Genomic DNA, 16,420 nt, shown 5'->3' with positions numbered 1-16,420 from the left:
TCCTGAGCAGTGTGGGTGGCCCGTCCTGGACATGCTAACCGGGCTCGGCCCCCATCACACAGATGCCGGGAGACCTCAGACCTGGGGGGCCGAGGCTGACAGGGACCCCAGGGAACAGAGCCCATGTGCACGCGTCTGGAGGCAGGCCCTGGAGTGGCCCAGTCCACACTCGTTCGTGGGTGTTGGTCTTGGGTGCTCTCTGCCCTCTGACCTTCCCCCTCACTGCACCCGGCCAGCCCCTTGCTAGTGGGGTCGGCATCTCCTTGCTGGAGGCGGGTGGACAGTCAGTGGCTCTCTGGGACCAGACCTGGAGGCCAGGAGGCAGGTTGGGTCCCTCTGAACACCGTGGGGCCGGCCTCTGCTCAGGGACGCATCTCCTGGGGGGACTGTGTTCATGCCTCGGTGGAGCCCGGGGCCAGGCAGGGGGCATGGTGCCTCGGCCTTGGACCTTGTCTCTGACCTCCGTGACTCTCATTTCCAGGCCAGTCGCATGGGGGTGGAGGCCGTGGTCGCCCTTCTCCAAGCCACCCCGGAGACCCCGGCCTGTGTGGTGTCGCTGAGCGGGAACCAGGCCGTGAGGCTGCCCCTGGTGGAGTGCGTGCAGATGGTGAGTTCCGGGCGTCCACGCGCTCCCTGGTTAGTCCAACACGGGCTTCCAGCAGCTTCCCCGGGACCGAGCTGCTGCCCGCGGGGAAGGCAGGGGGCCCTGAGGTCACCCGTCTGGGGCATGGGACATAACCTCTGCTACACTGAGAGAGCGGGTATGTGCAGACGATGATGACGTGTAGAAACGCGGGTCTGTGGGGGCTCCGGGGAGGGCGTCCAGCGGGGAGGGGTTGGGGCTGATTGCTCCCATCTCCGCGTCCCTGCCCCCTGTCCCTCAGCATCTTCTGACCAGAGGGGTGGCCGTGGGGCGGCTAAGGCGGGTGGCATCCTGAGGTGCCCCAGCCTCCTTCAGGCCCCGGGACGCAGGGACGGGTGATGGTTTCCGGGGTCAGCGGGCGCAGCGAGCTGCACTAGAGGCCGTGCCTGTCTTTGTTCTCCGGAGCCCGCCCGTGACCGTCCCTTCCCTGGCCTTTCTGGCAGCTCTGAGTGGATGTGTTGTGTAACCTAGACGGGGACGTGGTTACGTGCAGGGACGCGTTGAACATAGCCCCAGAAACACACTTCCCAGAAGCCCTTGGGGTGAGCAGACGTGTGTGCACGAGGGTGCGAGGCTGTGTGTGCACCTGCTCTCCGTCAAGGGCCTGGCCCGGTCCTGTCACGGTCCTGTCACCCCCGGCGGCAATGGCGATCACAGGAAGCTGAGGTTCAGAGAGGGACTTACTTGCCCGAGATGCTCAGGTTGAGAGGGGTGGGCCGCTTCCTCGGGGACCTGGTCCCCACTCTGTCACCCTCCCCCGCGGCGACCCCCTCCCCCGAGAGGCTGGTTCTGTCGTGCTTCTTGGTCAGCAGAATCAGATCAGGAGTCGCTCAGAAGGCTGTGTCCATCGGAGAGCCTGGTTTCACTCTGGCTCCGCTCTCCTGGGGATCTCAGGGTCTCCCTCTCTGGGATTGCTGGCCGACCCCCACCCCATCCTTTGTGACCAAGCTGCCTGAGCTGGGCAGGCCCGGGCGTGTCCCCCGCAGCCGGCTGCTGCTGGCAGGGGCAAGTGACTGGCTGAGCTTGGGCTGCCAGCCTGGAAGGTGGGGACGACCGGGTTGAGTTGGCAGGAGGCGCCCGGTGTGGCAGCCCTCTTCGTCCACAGACGTGGGAGCCTTGACATGTTCTCTTCTTTTTTGTTTGAAGACCCAGGACGTGCAGAAGGCCATGGACGAGAGGAGATTTAAGGATGCTGTGCAGCTCCGCGGGAGGTGACTGTCGGGAGCGCTCTGCGTCCCCGGGGCTGGCGTGGGACGTGCCCCAGGGCTGTGCTCCTTCTGTCCCAGTAGACGAAGTCGGAAGCTGAGATAGGCTGCAGGGTGCCACTGGGCAGCTCCAGGGCCCCGATGGGCAGTTGGGGGACCAGCTGGTGTGCGGTGTGGTTTCTGGCCAGCCGGGTGCTGGAGAACTTAGGGAGGGGCAGATGGAAAGTGGGGACGCGGCTGGCGGGACACCCAGCGCGTGAAAGACCAGGTTTCTCAGCAGGCAGACACCGTAGCTGGAGATACTGGGGCCTCGGGGATGCGGGGTGACCCCAGGGCTGCCTGCTTGCCCCAAGCGCTCCGAGCAGGGGTGTGCGGACCTTCCGCGTCCGGCACAGGCCTTCTCCCAGGGCCTCCCCTCACGCTCCATGCGCCCTCTGACCTCTGCCCGATGGCCCCCTTTCCTTCCAGGAGCTTCGAGACCAATCTGAACACCTACAAGCGGCTCGCCATCAAGTTGCCGGACGATCAGATTGTGAAGGTTGGTGACGCTGTGCGCCGCCCCGAGAGCGAGCCCTGCGTTCCCTGGGGACCCCGCCCCCGGGCTCCTGGGCTGAGCGCCTGTCCCGCGCTCACAGCGTGCCCTCGCTGTCTCGCAGAGCAACTGTAACGTGGCGGTCATAAATGTGGGGGCGCCCGCTGCCGGGATGAACGCCGCCGTGCGCTCCGCCGTGCGCGTGGGCATCGCGGATGGGCACAAGATGCTCGCCATCTACGACGGCTTCGAGGGCTTCGCCAAAGGCCAGGTGAGTCCCTGGGGGACGTCACTGGGAGACGGAAGACCTTCCAAGGCTGCAAACCTAGGGCTGTGTCATGTGGTGAGCGCAGACGCTGCTCTGTAGGATGACTCTGCTCTAGATCCGTTGTGGGGTACGCGCCCTGGATGCTGCAGGACGCTCCGTGTGGAGAACACCTCCGGGGTTCCTCAGGGGCTGCAGGCAGTACAGCCGGTGGGACCCGTGGGAGCCGGCCTTAGGAGGGAAGGGGACGGGTTGTGTGCCCCCCAGAGGCTGTTGTGCCGTGGGAGTGGGATGCAGCCCCCAAGCACTTGGAGGAAAGCTTTGGTGAAAGGAGCGAACAGACCCTTTGAGTGCTTACTGTGCACGCTCAGTACTCCAAGGAGAGCTGCAGACCTGAGGTATTAGCCCCGTTTTCCTTATTTAGAAACTGAGGCATGGAGACTCAGATAAGCATGACCAAGGTCACACGCCACAGGAGTTGAGATAATGTGGCTGAGGCTGCAGTGTGCCCTGCGGGATAGTATTTATGGCCTGATCACCCCAAAACGTACCGAGTTCTTACCCCGGGGAAGCCCGCTGGTGCGGAAAGCAGAGCTGCCCTCTGCCAGGTTGTAGCTTGGGGAGGGAGAGGGTGGTGAGTGAGGGGGGCAGCACGGGACGTGGCACCTTGGGCCGGGACCAGCGCTGCACAGATGCCCAGAGGAGGGGTCTGCCCTGGGACCCTAGAGACACACGCCCCTGGGGAGGGAGTCTCAGACGGGGGACGGAGGCGCTGAGCCAGTGGCCGCGAGGACGTGCCTGCTGGGCGAGGACAGCGCCAGGCCCAGAGGGGCTCGGGATGGCGCGCTCACGTGGCTGCTGCCTCAGCCGAGCAGGGCGATGGAAGGGGATGGGCCAGGTGGCTTGTAGGTGATTGGAAAGAACTTGGGTTTTGCTCAGAGAAGACAGGAGGATTTTGAAGAAGCAGGACGGGACCTGTAGATGGGTGACCGGATGCCCTTGGGGGAGGTGTCCTGGGAGCTGGCAGGGGTTGTGCTCAGGGTCTTTAAGAAGCATGGGCTGGAGACCGGAGTTGGAGAGAGGTTGGCGCCCATGGACCAGACCACACTCTTAGGACCGGGGAGGGGAGCCAGCCCAGGAGACGGCCTGTGTGCATGCCTCTAGCTGGCCTCACCTGCATTCTTGAGGTTTCTTTCAATTTTTAATTAAAGAAGTTTTCTTTTGTATCAACTAAGAAAAACAATATGTCTTTCTTTCATTCCCATGGGCAGGGCATGGCCCGCTGAGGTCTGGATCTGGCCTGCATGGTGGGGGTAGGCAGCGGGAGGGCCGGGGTGAGGTTTCCGGGGTTCGGGATTCACCCCAGGACCCACCTGACCCGCTCAGGGACACGACGGGGACAGCTTCTGGGTGCCTCGCAGGACCCTGGGAGGGTGCAGAGGGTGCGGAGCTGGGAGCCGTCCGCGCAGCTCACCCCCTTGTTTGTCCCCCCCCTCGACTGCGTCTGCGCGCCAGATAAAGGAGATCGGCTGGGGGGATGTCGGAGGCTGGACCGGCCAAGGAGGCTCCATTCTTGGGACCAAACGGTAATTTCCCCGTCCCGTTCTGACCAGCTCTCAGGAAGGGGAAGGGCTCCCATCCTAGACAGCAGCTGGGCTGAAACTGCTGCTTTTCACTCTGGGGAAGGGACCCTGAAGGCAGCTGGTGCTGGCTCACGTGCCAGCCACCCCCCCCATGAGGGACCCGGGCCGTGCTCTGGGGAGCCCCCGGGATGTGCCCTGCAGCAGAGGCGAGGCGCGTGACTCGGGGACTGTGTTGCAGTGTCCTTGATCTCTGCTGATGCACAGAGCCCCATGGTGGCTGCAGACGGGCGCTGCGGAGCCACGGCTTCTCCACCGCGGCTCACTGCCCGCCCCGCTGCTGGGGCCGCCGGGGCTCCGTCCAGGAGCCGACGTGTCCGCCTGTGAGCCCCGGGCCCCTTCCAATCAGCTGTGACATCCACATGCTTGTGCTTTTGACAAAAGCCCGGGGTTGCTCCACGGTGGTGGCTGTGCTCAGAAGCGGGGGGACCCTGTCGTTGCCACCGAGCCCCCTGGTTTGCCCCGACCACCCCGCGCAGTTTGTCCTGGGAGTTCTTGTAAATGCACTGAAAGCACAAACACCTCGTCTGCACGGAGGAAAGAGGAGGGCGGGTGTCCGCGGCTCTGCGGCCGCAGCTGGGCCAGCAGTCACACGTCTGGTCCTCGACGCTGGCCCAGCCGTTGGCTACAGGAGGAGAGTAGGGAGCGGGAGCACGCGGCGTTCCCGAGAGCCGGGCTGGGGGAGCTGCCCGAGCAGGGGGTCCGGTGTCAGGAACACTCACAAGCTTGGACAGCGCATTTCCCTGAGGAGGCGTCGGGATTCTCTTGGGGTCCAGGCACCGCACAGCCGAGCATCCCTTCCCATTTGTGGTGTTTGGTTTTGTTGTTTTAAATACACTCCCTGGAGCCTTGCTTCCCCAGCTCTGCCGTCCAGCAGGGTGCGGCTCGTGGGGTCGCGGGGCTCCCCGGGTGCTGGCGGGGGGTGTCGTCCGTGGTGCGGGGTCTGCCCGGCCACACGTGTGCACTGGCCTGTCTCTAGCACGCTGCCCGGGAAGTCTTTGGAGGACATCGCCGTGCAGATGCGGACGCACAGTATCAACGCCCTGCTGATCATCGGGGGATTCGAGGTGCGTCCCTGGCCCGGGGTGCCTGCCGGCGGTGTAGGGGGTGAGCGTGGGCAGGCTTCGGCGAGCACACTGCAGTGGGCGGGGGGCGCGGGAGCAGCCGAGTCGGGAGCAGGGCGGGGCTCCCCACCTGGGATGCGTGCGTCTCCCGTCTGCACAGGTGGTCGTCCCTCTCGAATCTGAGGCCCATGGGCCACCAGCAGGCAGGGTGGTCATGTGACCCCACCACTTACCGTTGCACGTTGGACCGCAGACCTTACCTTTTTTTATTCAACCATGATCAGTCCCGTCATGACCTTTCCGCTTGCTTTAGAGAAAATGGAAGGGCTCAGACAATGAGACGCTTGCCCCCAGGAGACGCGGTGTCCCTCCTGCCTGACCTGTCTGGTGACCCTCACACCTTCCGTGTTCCTAACGGCCCTCTGCTCCCCTCCCCCACACCTGCACACTGCCCGACAGGCCTACCTGGGACTGCTGGAGCTATCGGCTGCCCGGGACAGGTACGAGGAGCTCTGTGTCCCTATGGTCATGGTCCCCGCCACCGTCTCCAACAATGTGCCGGGCTCCGATTTCAGCATCGGCGCGGACACAGCGCTCAACACCATCACTGACGTAAGTCCGTGGGGCCGGCAGAGCAGGTGCGGCGGACGCTAACGCGGGGGCGCTGGCCCGCTTTTATCTGCCACGCACTAGAGACAGCAGCGAGACCCCGGCTCGTTTCCAGAAACACCTTTTTTTTTTTTTTTTTCTTTTTTTCCTTAAGCCCCAGAGTTGTTTCAGCACCGGGGCTCCGCTGCGGCCTGCCCTCAGTGACCGGGAGCGTCTGAGGCTCCCCTAGTCGTGGGCTAGGATTTTGTGATTCGGCTAATCGTTAAAGTTAGGTGGGTTTTTTTGTTGTTGTTTTGTTTTTTGTTTTTTGTGTTTTTTTTTTTTTTTTGGCTGGACCAAATTTACTTCAGCCCCATAACATCCTTTATTAATTTTTTGTAATTATTTTATTATTTATTTGAGAGAGAGCGACAGATAGTGAGAGCAAGCCCAAGAGAGGGGAGCAGCAGGCAGAGGGAGCAGCGGGCTCCGTGCCGAGCAGGGAGCCTGATGTGGGACTCGATCCCAGGAAGCCCTGGATCATAAAATAATTTATTATGACAAATCCTGGTCTGATGCCCCCAAATGGATGAGGATTCCTCAACCTGAGCTTGAGGGCTCTAATTTGTTCACTGACCTGAACCCACCGGTGGCCTCCGTCCTCCCAGTGGCTCCCGCCGCTGGCACCGTTCTCCCCGCTGTGACTCGGGGACACTCCCTCACACCTGAAAAATCAGTGCTGCCATGCTGGTTGTTTTTGCCGAGAAGCAGTAGCAAAGCAGAAACACACCTGTGTCCCCTGTTTGTGAGCAGGCCGGGGGAGTGGCGTGGGAGCTCACAGCACAGTAACGAGCAGAATGCACTTCTCCTCCTTTGAATCTGGCGTCCATGGTTCTTCAGCAAACTCTCCAGTCTTTATTTTCCCCGAGAGGACACAGATCCCAAGAGCGTTTTCCTAGGATTCTTTTTCTTAACCCCGTGGGATCACGTTTGTCTCTAGTGCTGGTAAATAAAAGAGAAGCTTTTTAAATAAAATTCAGGCGGTAAGTAATGCTTTAGCACTTTGCTTTTTTGTGTTTTGTTTTGTTTTGCTTTTCTGAGCTGCTTCACCGTTCTGCGGTTTCTTTACTAAAAAGCCTGCCCTTTACTAAAAAGCCTGTCCACGCCGGAGCGCCCCTGTTCGCACCGCTAACCTGTCTCCGGGCCATCACGCCCGCCGTCCTGGTGACTGTTGCTCCTGCTTTGCCTGCTGGGAACCAGTTCAGCCCCTGCTGAGGCTCCAGGCTTCCATGGGAGGGTCACTGTCCGTCCCTGTGTGTGACCGTCGTCCGTGCTTTCCTGCTGTTTCTCTGTCCTTGGCTGGAGTCCGCATCTGCTTATGCTCGGTGGAAGGAACCGCAAGTTCATGTTTCCTAACTGTCACCTGCTTGGAGCCCTCCGGGGGTTGGGGGACGGGGTACTCGGGAGTTGGCGGCGGCGGGGCGGGCCTCGGTTGGTGTTGGTTTCCCTGTGACATTGGGTGTGTGCTCCGTGTCACGAAGCCAGGGGTCTCCCGCTTTAGAGTTCCAGGATCCTCTGCTTAAAAACGTGGTTTCCAGGTTATGAAGATTAGATAGAAAAATACATACAGAAACTCTAAATGGTCTGCCTTGCTCCCCTGGAGGGGTTTGGAAATTGGGTAAATGAGCTTTTAAATTGGGTTTCTCGCTTGTCTGAGTTTCTTTGAGCCGGTTGCCCAGTTACGAGGTGGCAGCTTCGTGTCTGGGCTGGTCCAGGCCACACTCACAGGGGAGACGGTGTGCACGTGTGCTGAGGCCCAGGCCCATGGGTGGACTCGTGGGCACCAGGGTCCCTGTCCTGGCCTGTGACCCGTGGTGAGCTGGATGCCCAGGGTACCTGTGTAGGAGCCTCAACGCCCACTCCTGCGCCTGCTGGTCGTGTCCTGGTTGGGACCCAGGTGCGGGCAGGGTGTGTGGACGTGGCTGGGTTTCATACGGAGTGGTGTTTGTGCAAGCTGGAGCGAAGCCATGTGGAGTTTGGATCTGGGTTGGAACCCGGCGGGGCTGGCCACACAGAGGGGAGCAGCCGGCTGGAAAGGTGCCGTCGGGGCTAAGGGGATGGGTCAGGGCGCCCTGCTTGCTCCCGAGGGGCTCCAGAGGGACCGAGCACCAGAGTGAGTTCCGTGCAGGTGTGGGCCCGTCACCCAGGAGCTCTTGCCCGGGTGAGCCGGCTGTGGGCCCGTGGCCTCCTGTCCAGGTGCACCGGCTGCCCCGAGTGCCTCTTGTGCTGGGATTCTGCCCCCGGGTGCGTCAGCAATGCCTGGGGTGGTTTCGGTCGCCAGAACGGGCTGTTGGGGTACCACTGGTGTGCGGCGGGTAGAGGCCCGACTGCAGCTGACCCCCACGACCTCAGCATGGCCGGCTGCAGGGAGCCGTCGGCCCCGTGTTCGCAGGGCCCAGGCCCCCGGACGTGTCGTGATCTTGGGCACTTCGGTCACTGTCCTCACAGCTGACGTCCTCCGTGTCAGCGAGGACGCTTGGCTTACTGGGACGTCCCTCGGACAGACTGTGCGTCTCGTGCTTCCTGGAGGCTGCGGTGACTCCCGGGCCCCTCTGAGCAGCGGCTCAGAAAGCCGTCCCACCACGGCTGCGCGGCTCATGAGGGGCTGTGTTTGCGTCCCCAGAACTGGCACCCAAGACATCCCAATCCGATCTGAGCCTCGTGGTGCCGTGCGGGCCGGGAGGGTGGCCGCATAAGTTAGGAGCACAAGGAGATGGGGGCAGGGTTATTTCCCTACAAAGGTTCCTGTCTTTCTCGGCGTTGGTGCGGGGCTGTTGTGTTGTAAATTCCGTGCACTTGGAGCCCAAAGCGGGTCTGCCTTGCTCCCCAGACCTGGGACCAGATACGCCCTCCAGCCACGTGCTCCCGCTTCAGGCAAGGCTGTTCCCTGTCCTTGCTGGAGGGTCCCGGTCGTTTTCCTGGAGATTGAGGAGAAAAAGAGGAGCAACAGGAACCAGAACGTAGAAAGTTCTTGTGGTTGTGAGATGCCGGATTTCGGGATGCTAACTGCCCTCCTGGCCTTAAAGCCCACCCTGTGACTCCGGGACAGCCGGCTGCACCCCTGCCCACGCTAGCACAGCACGTGGGGCCCTGACCTTGGGCCTTGGGGCCGAAAAGCAGGGTCCATGCAGGGGAGGGGGCAGGCTGAGGTGGAGGAGGGTGAAGGCGGAAGGGCCACGAGGCAGGGGAGTGACCCTCTCAGCTGCCTCCTGGCTGCTCCCCGGACTAACCCGCCACAGGTCCACCATCCACAGGTCCTCCGGCCACAGCAGCTCCAGGCCCCCATGTGTTTTGGGGAAGCAGGAGGCCGTGGAGAGCATCCGCCTCTCCGGGAGGCCTGGGCCTCCCCTGCCCATCCTGGTGCGCTCCTGCCACAGTGCACGGCGGCCACCTGGGGGGGGGGAAGTGCAGCCCGTGCGGGGGGCGTCTGTGTGCCCGTGGGTGGTCTCTCAAACCCCGGCTGTCCGGCGAGCCTGTTGGGCTCGGGGCTGGCAGATGGGGGGCCTGTGCCACTAACGAACGCTGGAGGCAGAGACCTCCGACCTCCACCCGCCAGCCTGTGACAGTCCCTCTTTGACCTCGGAGGCAGACTCTTCAGCTGGGGGTCCCCGAGCAGCGGTGGGGCTCTGGCGGCTCCCGGCTGCTGTGTCAGTCCCGGGAAGGGCTTGGGGAAGAGCAGAGGCGCGGCCGGCTGGGTTCCCCGGCCCAGTGCTTGTCGCCCTGCCGACTGCCTTTCATGCTGGTGCTGGGGTCCTTGCCGAGGCCAAGCTGCAGGGCCACTGTGCCCCATGGATGGCACAGAGCTGCCAGGCTGGCCTGGCCCCTGATTAAGCCCCCCACACCCCGCCACCAGTTGGCCTCCCTTGCTGCCTCCGAGCTGCCAAGGAGGGATGGCCGTCCGTCCACTAACACGCCCCCTTCCCTGGCTCCTGCTTTGCCGCCTGCCGGCTTGCGTCCCCTCCTCCTGGAGGCCTGTGCCCCGCGCCTGCATCCCAGCTCCCACAGTCCCGGAGCTCCCACGCCCCTGGCCCCGCAGACGCAGCTCGCAGGGGGGTGCTGGGGACGCCCCGCTGACCGCTCACACCGCTGCTTCAGGCTTTCGAGAGTGCCATTCTGTTGGCCCACTTGCGGGACCAGTACCCGGAGTTTTGCATTCCCATTTGCATCCTGCCGACCACCATTAGCAACAATGTCCCGGGCACAGACGTGAGCCTGGGCTCGGACACTGGCCTCAATGCCGTGGTGGAGGTAAGAGGCCCTGTGGCTCCATCGGGCGGACTTGGGGGGAGTTTCTCTTCCGCTCTCGTGGGCACAGAGGGAGCCCACGCGGTGCCGCAGAAGGAGCGCACTGCAGTCAGGTTTCCTGTGGCTGGTCAGTGTGGGCTCGTGGCATCGCTGGGACGGGGCTGGTCCTTGAAGGCTCCGGGCGATGGTCATTCTTGCATGCCCCAAAGCAGGACACCCTGGTCTCTCGTGGGCTGTGCCCAGGAGGCTCACGCTCACGCTCGGGGGACGGCTGGCCCGCCATGGGGTGTGAGGAGGGCTCAGCGCAAGTCCGGGTGGCGTGCGTGCAGGGATTCGGGGCCCGGGAGTGGGAACTCTCCAGGGGAGAGCAGGCACATCTGTGGCTCGGACGCACCCTTGGTTGTGTAGGCGGAGGCTCTGCTCCTGGAAAGGGGCTCCCGTCCTCCGGGATCTGGCAGGCCCCGCCCGGGGCACCGTCTGCCCCTATGGGTACCAGACATCGGTACCGTGGTGATGGACTGCTGTGGGGCGTGGTCCCCCAACAGGAGGGGGGCCGGGGGCCAGGGGAGGGCCATGTTCTTGACCTAATTCTCAGGAACATCCCCGTCGTGGGGGCTAACCTCCCAGCAAGACTGCGTCCTCCGGTCCAGGTCCGCGGCTCTCGGCTTCACCCTGTTCTGAGCGCCTCCTTATGTTTTCACACAATTTGCTTTTAAAACACGTGTGACGAGGCATTAGCGATGCTGGGACTGTCACTTCAAGTTTTGAGGCGAGTGGGGCTGTGGCCCGGGGACTGCTGGGAGAACGGTCTGGCTGCCACGGCAGGGCGTCTGGGCGTGGGAGGGGACCCTCCCACCGTGAACGGGGCCGGTGTGGGGATGTCCACGCTCCCGATTCCTCCCTGTCCCCCGACCTGTGCCCCCAGCGTGGGGTGGGGCTGCCTTCCGTACCGAAGCTTTGTCGGTGCTGGTTTTAGTGACCGAAGGGGCCGGCTGCTGGATGAGGAGCTGGTACATCCGGTGGCCGCCGTCCCCGGTCCTCTCCCCCGGGAGCGGGACAGGCTGCAGCTGGTGCGGGGAGTGGGCTGCCCAGGGTGAGGCTCGGATGCGTACTTAGACCTTGTCTCGGGGCGGGGCGGGCCGGGCCCACCCGGATCAGAGTGGTCGTCCGGCACGGGGCCAGGTGGGGCGCTGTGGTCCCGGGAGCATGCATGGAGGTCTGCGCTGGGGAGGCCGCGGGGAGGCGGCGGGCGACTGTGTGCTGTGTCAGCTCTGAGCTTGTGTCCCGAGGCTGACCCGTGGCAGGCGTTTCCTTAGAGGTCCTCTGTCTGAGCGTCTGGGAGACTCCTGAGGGGCTCTGTCCGGAGCCCGGGGTGTCGTGTTTGGGGTTAGACTGAGGAGGAGCAGGACCCGGATGTCACAGGGAGCCTTTCAGAAGCCCACCCACGCGACGGGGCCCGCAGCCCGCGAGGCCGCACGGGCAGCCCCAGCGAGCTGGCCCATCCCCCCGGTGGGCGTGTGAGGATGCAGGGATGGCGAGCACAGCCGCAAGGGCCGGGGGCGCAGGGGACCGCAGCCTCTGTCCCCGTGTCCCAGCCCTGGCCGCCCCCACGGTGGAATGACCTGTGTCCTCCTCTGTGGCCAGACGTGTGACCGCATCAAACAGTCGGCCAGCGGGACCAAGCGCCGCGTGTTCATCATCGAGACCATGGGGGGCTACTGCGGCTACCTGGCCAACATGGGGGGGCTCGCCGCCGGAGCCGATGCCGCCTACATTTTTGAGGAGCCGTTTGACATCCGAGACCTGCAGGTACGTCCCTGCCGCGGGGCCCCCGGTGACCCACTTGTCGGTGCTGCTGTCCGGTCGCACGCGTGGTGGTTGGCTCTGCGGGGAGAGTGACGGGGTTGACAGGACACCAAATTCTACACGCTTTCAGGGACCCCTCACTGGATCGAGGGGCGTGAGCGGACGCCCGGCTCCTGTGGGTGTCCGCGCGGGAGGGTCGCGGGCGCACATGCTCCCTGGAGCGCGAGGCGTGTGACGGGGTGTGCGTGGCGCTTGCAGGGCTGGCGGGACCGGGACCGCGGGCTTAAGGCACTAAGAACAAAATACCTGCTTTCTGACTGCATGCTTCCTTTAAAGACTTTAAAAAAAAATTAACAGAATGTATTTTTTAGAGCAGTTTCAGGGTGAGGACAGTTCCCCTGCACGCCTGCCCCACACCCAGCAGCACCCCCGCCAGGGTGGGACCGATGTCAGAACAGACCCCTCCCCGACACTAACGTGTCATCTGCACCTGGGGCCGCAGCTGACATCAGGGTTCACCTGGGGATCCTAAGGTTGAGATGCGCTTTCCAAATCGGCCAAGGTTCCCTCGGGCCCCAGCTTTATCGGGGGCGAGTGGCAAGTGCAGGGGAGTCGGGCTGTGCACCCCGTCCCCCTTGGGGCAGGAGGAGGCGGGCACTGGACAAGGACAGGCCTTAGGAAGACAGACACGACTCGCACGAAAATACAGATAAAACTCTCTGTGTGCTGCGCAAGTGAGCGCAGGAACCTTAATGTCTTTATGTTTCTGGACCCCACGAATCAAGCAGAGACCCGCTTGATGGTTTTACTCGTTATCAGACTTAACCGGGGAATTTCTTCACACCGTGGATCTGACCGTCTGTCCTGCAGAAACCACCGGGAGGCGGGGCTCGGTGCACACACGTCTCCAGCCCAGCCCACGGGCAACCACTGTGAGGACAGATTTGCTTACACGCACACACCTCCTTCCCGGGCACGTTTCCCGTGCTCAGGATCCAGAATCCCTTCTGTACAAACTTTGTGCACAACTGCAAGGCTAGAAAAGCTTCTCCAGCCCCAGATCCTGCTCAGGCTGTCAGGAGATTATGCACAAGTTCAGGTGTGCTCGTTTGTGCTCTGAGCGAGAAGACTGCGCCAGGCACAGGAGCAAGGGGCGCTGGTACGTGCAGGTTTGGCACACGGAGGACGTGAACTCGTGACTTAAGAGGGAAAGGCACTACTTATTCCGCCCCGCGTGCTGCAGGGGCGCCGGGTCCCTGGTCGTTGTCTGTGCCCAGCTGAGCGGCTGCCCTCCAGGCCGAGCGCGCTGCCTGCCCGCAGGTGCTGGTCTCTTCAGCTCCGTTCGCACCCCGGCCCGTCCTCGCCGTGCAGCCGTGCTCTCCGCGCCCCCCACTGCGTGCGGGGTCGTGTGGTGGCGGGTGCCGGGCTAACTGAACGCTCTTTCCTAGTCCAATGTGGAGCACCTGACGGAGAAAATGAAGACCACCATTCAGAGGGGACTCGTACTCAGGTACGGACGCTCGTGCTCGGTCACTGAGCCCCAGCTCCCCAGACGACCTGGCCACGGGGTTGAAGCACTCCGGGGCGGTCATCGCTCACCACTGCAGACACGCAGGTGGGGCAGCGGCATCTGAGTTCAAAACCACACACATTCGTGTAACTAAAGGGCACGTCTGAAAATGCATGTTTGCTTTGTAGTTCTTTTTTTCCTAAGGTGTCACCAACTCATTTCTTTAAGCCATTGGCCTTTCTTTTCTTTTTTTTTAAATTAATTTTTAAATTTTTTTTATAAACATATAACATATTTTTATCCCCAGGGGTACAGGTCTGTGAATCGCCCGGTTTGCACACTTCACAGCACTCACCATAGCACATACCCTCCCCAATGTCCATAACCCCTCCCCCCAGCAACTCCCAGTTTGTTTTGTGAGATTAAGAGTCATTTATGGTTTGTCTCCCTCCCAAACCCATCTTGTTTCATTTATTCTTCTTCTATCCCCCTAACCCCCCATGTTGCATCTCCACTTCCTCATATCAGGGAGATCATATGATAGTTGTCTTTCTCTGATTGACTTATTTAGCTCAGCGTAATACCCTCTAATTCCATCCACGTTGTCGCAAATGGCAAGATTTCATTTCTTTTGATGGCTGCATAGTATTCCATTGTGTATATATACCACATCTTTATCCATTCGTCTGTTGATGGACATCTAGGTTCTTTCCATAGTTTGGCTCTTGTGGACGCTGTTGCTATAAACATTCGGGTGGCCACTGGCATTTCTACAGGAGGACGCGTGTGCTGCGGGACGGGCATGGGGCCGGCTGCACGCCCCACCAGCGCCCTGAGCCCACGTGTCCCCGTGTTGCAGGAACGAGAGCTGCAGCGTGAACTACACCACGGACTTCATCTACCAGCTATATTCTGAGGAGGGCAAGGGCGTGTTCGACTGCAGGAAGAACGTGCTGGGCCACATGCAGCAGGTGGGCCGCGGTCCAGGAGGCTCGGTGTAGACGGATGCCTTATTTTAGCTGCGATGCGGGGAAATGTGTGTTCAGGAGAGATTTCAAACACCTTGGCATTTACTTCACCATGTCACGGTTCCGTTAAGAAGTCCCACCACGGTCTGCCAGCTGTAGAAATTCTGCACAGGGATGGGAGTAGATGGGAGACGGTCGGTGTTCATCGGGTGACCGAGTCCTTCATTCGGTATTGGCTCTTAGTAACTACTTACACATCAGACACATGATGCTTGAGGTCTGCGCAGAATCGGCGGGCTGGAAGGAACCTCGGGGTATGCTTTGGTTTGCAAGCATGCCCCAGATGATGGAGCTGGAGGCGGGCGTGGGCTAAGGGCCGCGGTCGCAGATGGCAGATGGCGCGCCTGTCCTGCTCCCAACACTGCTGCCCTCCCCCCACCATCTTAGGGTCTTAACTTACCCACTCACCCATCCCAGAGGGCCCGTCCGTCCCCTGTTTATGTGACGAAACGGTGTGCGTGTATTTTTGTGAAAGCTAGCCCACGGGGTCGGTCAGATTCTTACTGGAAACTGTGACCTGCTCCCTACCCCAAAATAAGACATCCCGACAGGAGATTGGAAAAGAACGAAGCTGGGAGCTGCGCAGCCCCGTGCGGGGTGGGGGTGAGCGCTGGGAAGCTGGCCTCGGGGGCGGAGCTCTGGCCGCAGGTCCCAGCTACACACAAGCAGGTAAAAACATGCAAGAACAAAAACACAGACCCCTGAGCCCGCACTTAAAGGGTCTGACTCTCATCAGAGTAGGAGGCGAACTTCGTAAGCCTTCGTACCTTTCAGGGCATTTTGAAAAGCAGCCAGGCCACCACTGCTGTGTCCGTAACCACTCTTGTACCTCTGACCGTCCGCAGGGTGGGGCGCCTTCGCCGTTCGATAGAAACTTCGGGACCAAAATCTCCGCCAGGGCCATGCAGTGGATCAGCACGAAACTGAAGGAGGCTCCGGGCAAAGGTAGGCGCCATGGCTGGGGGCGGCCGGCGCTCCGGGGTCAGGTGCCTGTTGCTCTGCACGTGCTCGGCTTCGAGCCGCACGGGGCCTCGCTCTGCAGGTGCTCTGGGACCTTCAAGGCTGTCATTGGCAGTGATTCCTCAAAGGCAGGGCTGGGCTCCTGCTCCTTGGTGGTGGGGGGCACTCAGGTAGCTCAGCGCCGTGCTCCTCCCATACACGGGGCTCCCCCGGCAGGACCCTAGGTGTGACCTGCCCTCGTGTTGGGCCACACAGCACGCTCTCAACGGGCCTTGACTTAGGACACCGAGGACTTAGGGACTCTTCATGACCCTTCTTTTCAGAGAAAACTGGGAACTAGCAGGTGTCTGGACAGTTTGCTCCTTCCGAATCCAGCATGTTCTCTCCTGCACATGCCCTCCCTCCCCACCAGACCTCAGAACTGCAGAATCATTCTGCTTTCCGTGGTCCTGCCACCTCGGGGACACCTTTGCAGGCTCCTGTGGTTTACGGGGACGGAGGCCGGCAGCGTGCATTTCCCTTTGCTGGGGCCTTGGTCTCTGCACACCCGGCGGGTGTTCCTGACCCTTGGCCCGCATCCCGGTGTCTCCAACCACAGGGTCACCCAGGGGCATGCAGTCTCCCTCCTCCTGCCTAGGTGGCACGTGACCCGTCCCTGGCGGGCTGTCGCTGTGATGTGGGCAGTTTCCTGTGGCTTTGAGGTGAACTCTCCGAAGCGAGGAGGGAGGTCAGCTTCCCTTATGCTTCCTCAGGCTCCCGCTCGTTCTGTGCGCTTTTCCGGTATTTTGCCCACTCTCCTATTGCTTAGTACTATTTCCCTTATTGGCACCTAGTCTTTGCTTTTATATCATTGTATAGATTTAAAATGTTTCGA

General features: G+C 61.7%; 1 protein-coding gene across 2 annotated transcripts in view; it reads left to right on the top strand.

The window, feature by feature from the left end:
• The window catches only part of LOC123946614 (phosphofructokinase, platelet), a 51,880-nt gene that overhangs the window by 31,927 nt on the left and 3,533 nt on the right, over nt 1–16,420 (top strand). The window contains exons 10-21 of one of the 2 annotated variants that reach the window (XM_046012169.1): nt 482–607; nt 1,790–1,854; nt 2,317–2,386; nt 2,505–2,651; nt 4,161–4,231; nt 5,265–5,352; nt 5,809–5,961; nt 10,093–10,245; nt 11,887–12,051; nt 13,497–13,558; nt 14,418–14,529; nt 15,432–15,531. In XM_046012169.1, the coding sequence (XP_045868125.1) occupies nt 482–607; nt 1,790–1,854; nt 2,317–2,386; nt 2,505–2,651; nt 4,161–4,231; nt 5,265–5,352; nt 5,809–5,961; nt 10,093–10,245; nt 11,887–12,051; nt 13,497–13,558; nt 14,418–14,529; nt 15,432–15,531 (1,312 nt within the window). The remainder of the gene's footprint in view (nt 1–481; nt 608–1,789; nt 1,855–2,316; nt 2,387–2,504; nt 2,652–4,160; nt 4,232–5,264; nt 5,353–5,808; nt 5,962–10,092; nt 10,246–11,886; nt 12,052–13,496; nt 13,559–14,417; nt 14,530–15,431; nt 15,532–16,420) is intronic. The other variant, XM_046012168.1, reaches the window with a different exon arrangement.

Source organism: Meles meles, chromosome 7 (assembly GCF_922984935.1).
Source record: "Meles meles chromosome 7, mMelMel3.1 paternal haplotype, whole genome shotgun sequence".
NCBI lineage: Eukaryota > Metazoa > Chordata > Mammalia > Carnivora > Mustelidae > Meles > Meles meles.
Note: the sequence above shows the minus strand (reverse complement) of the source record. Positions and strands in the feature narration are given on the sequence as shown.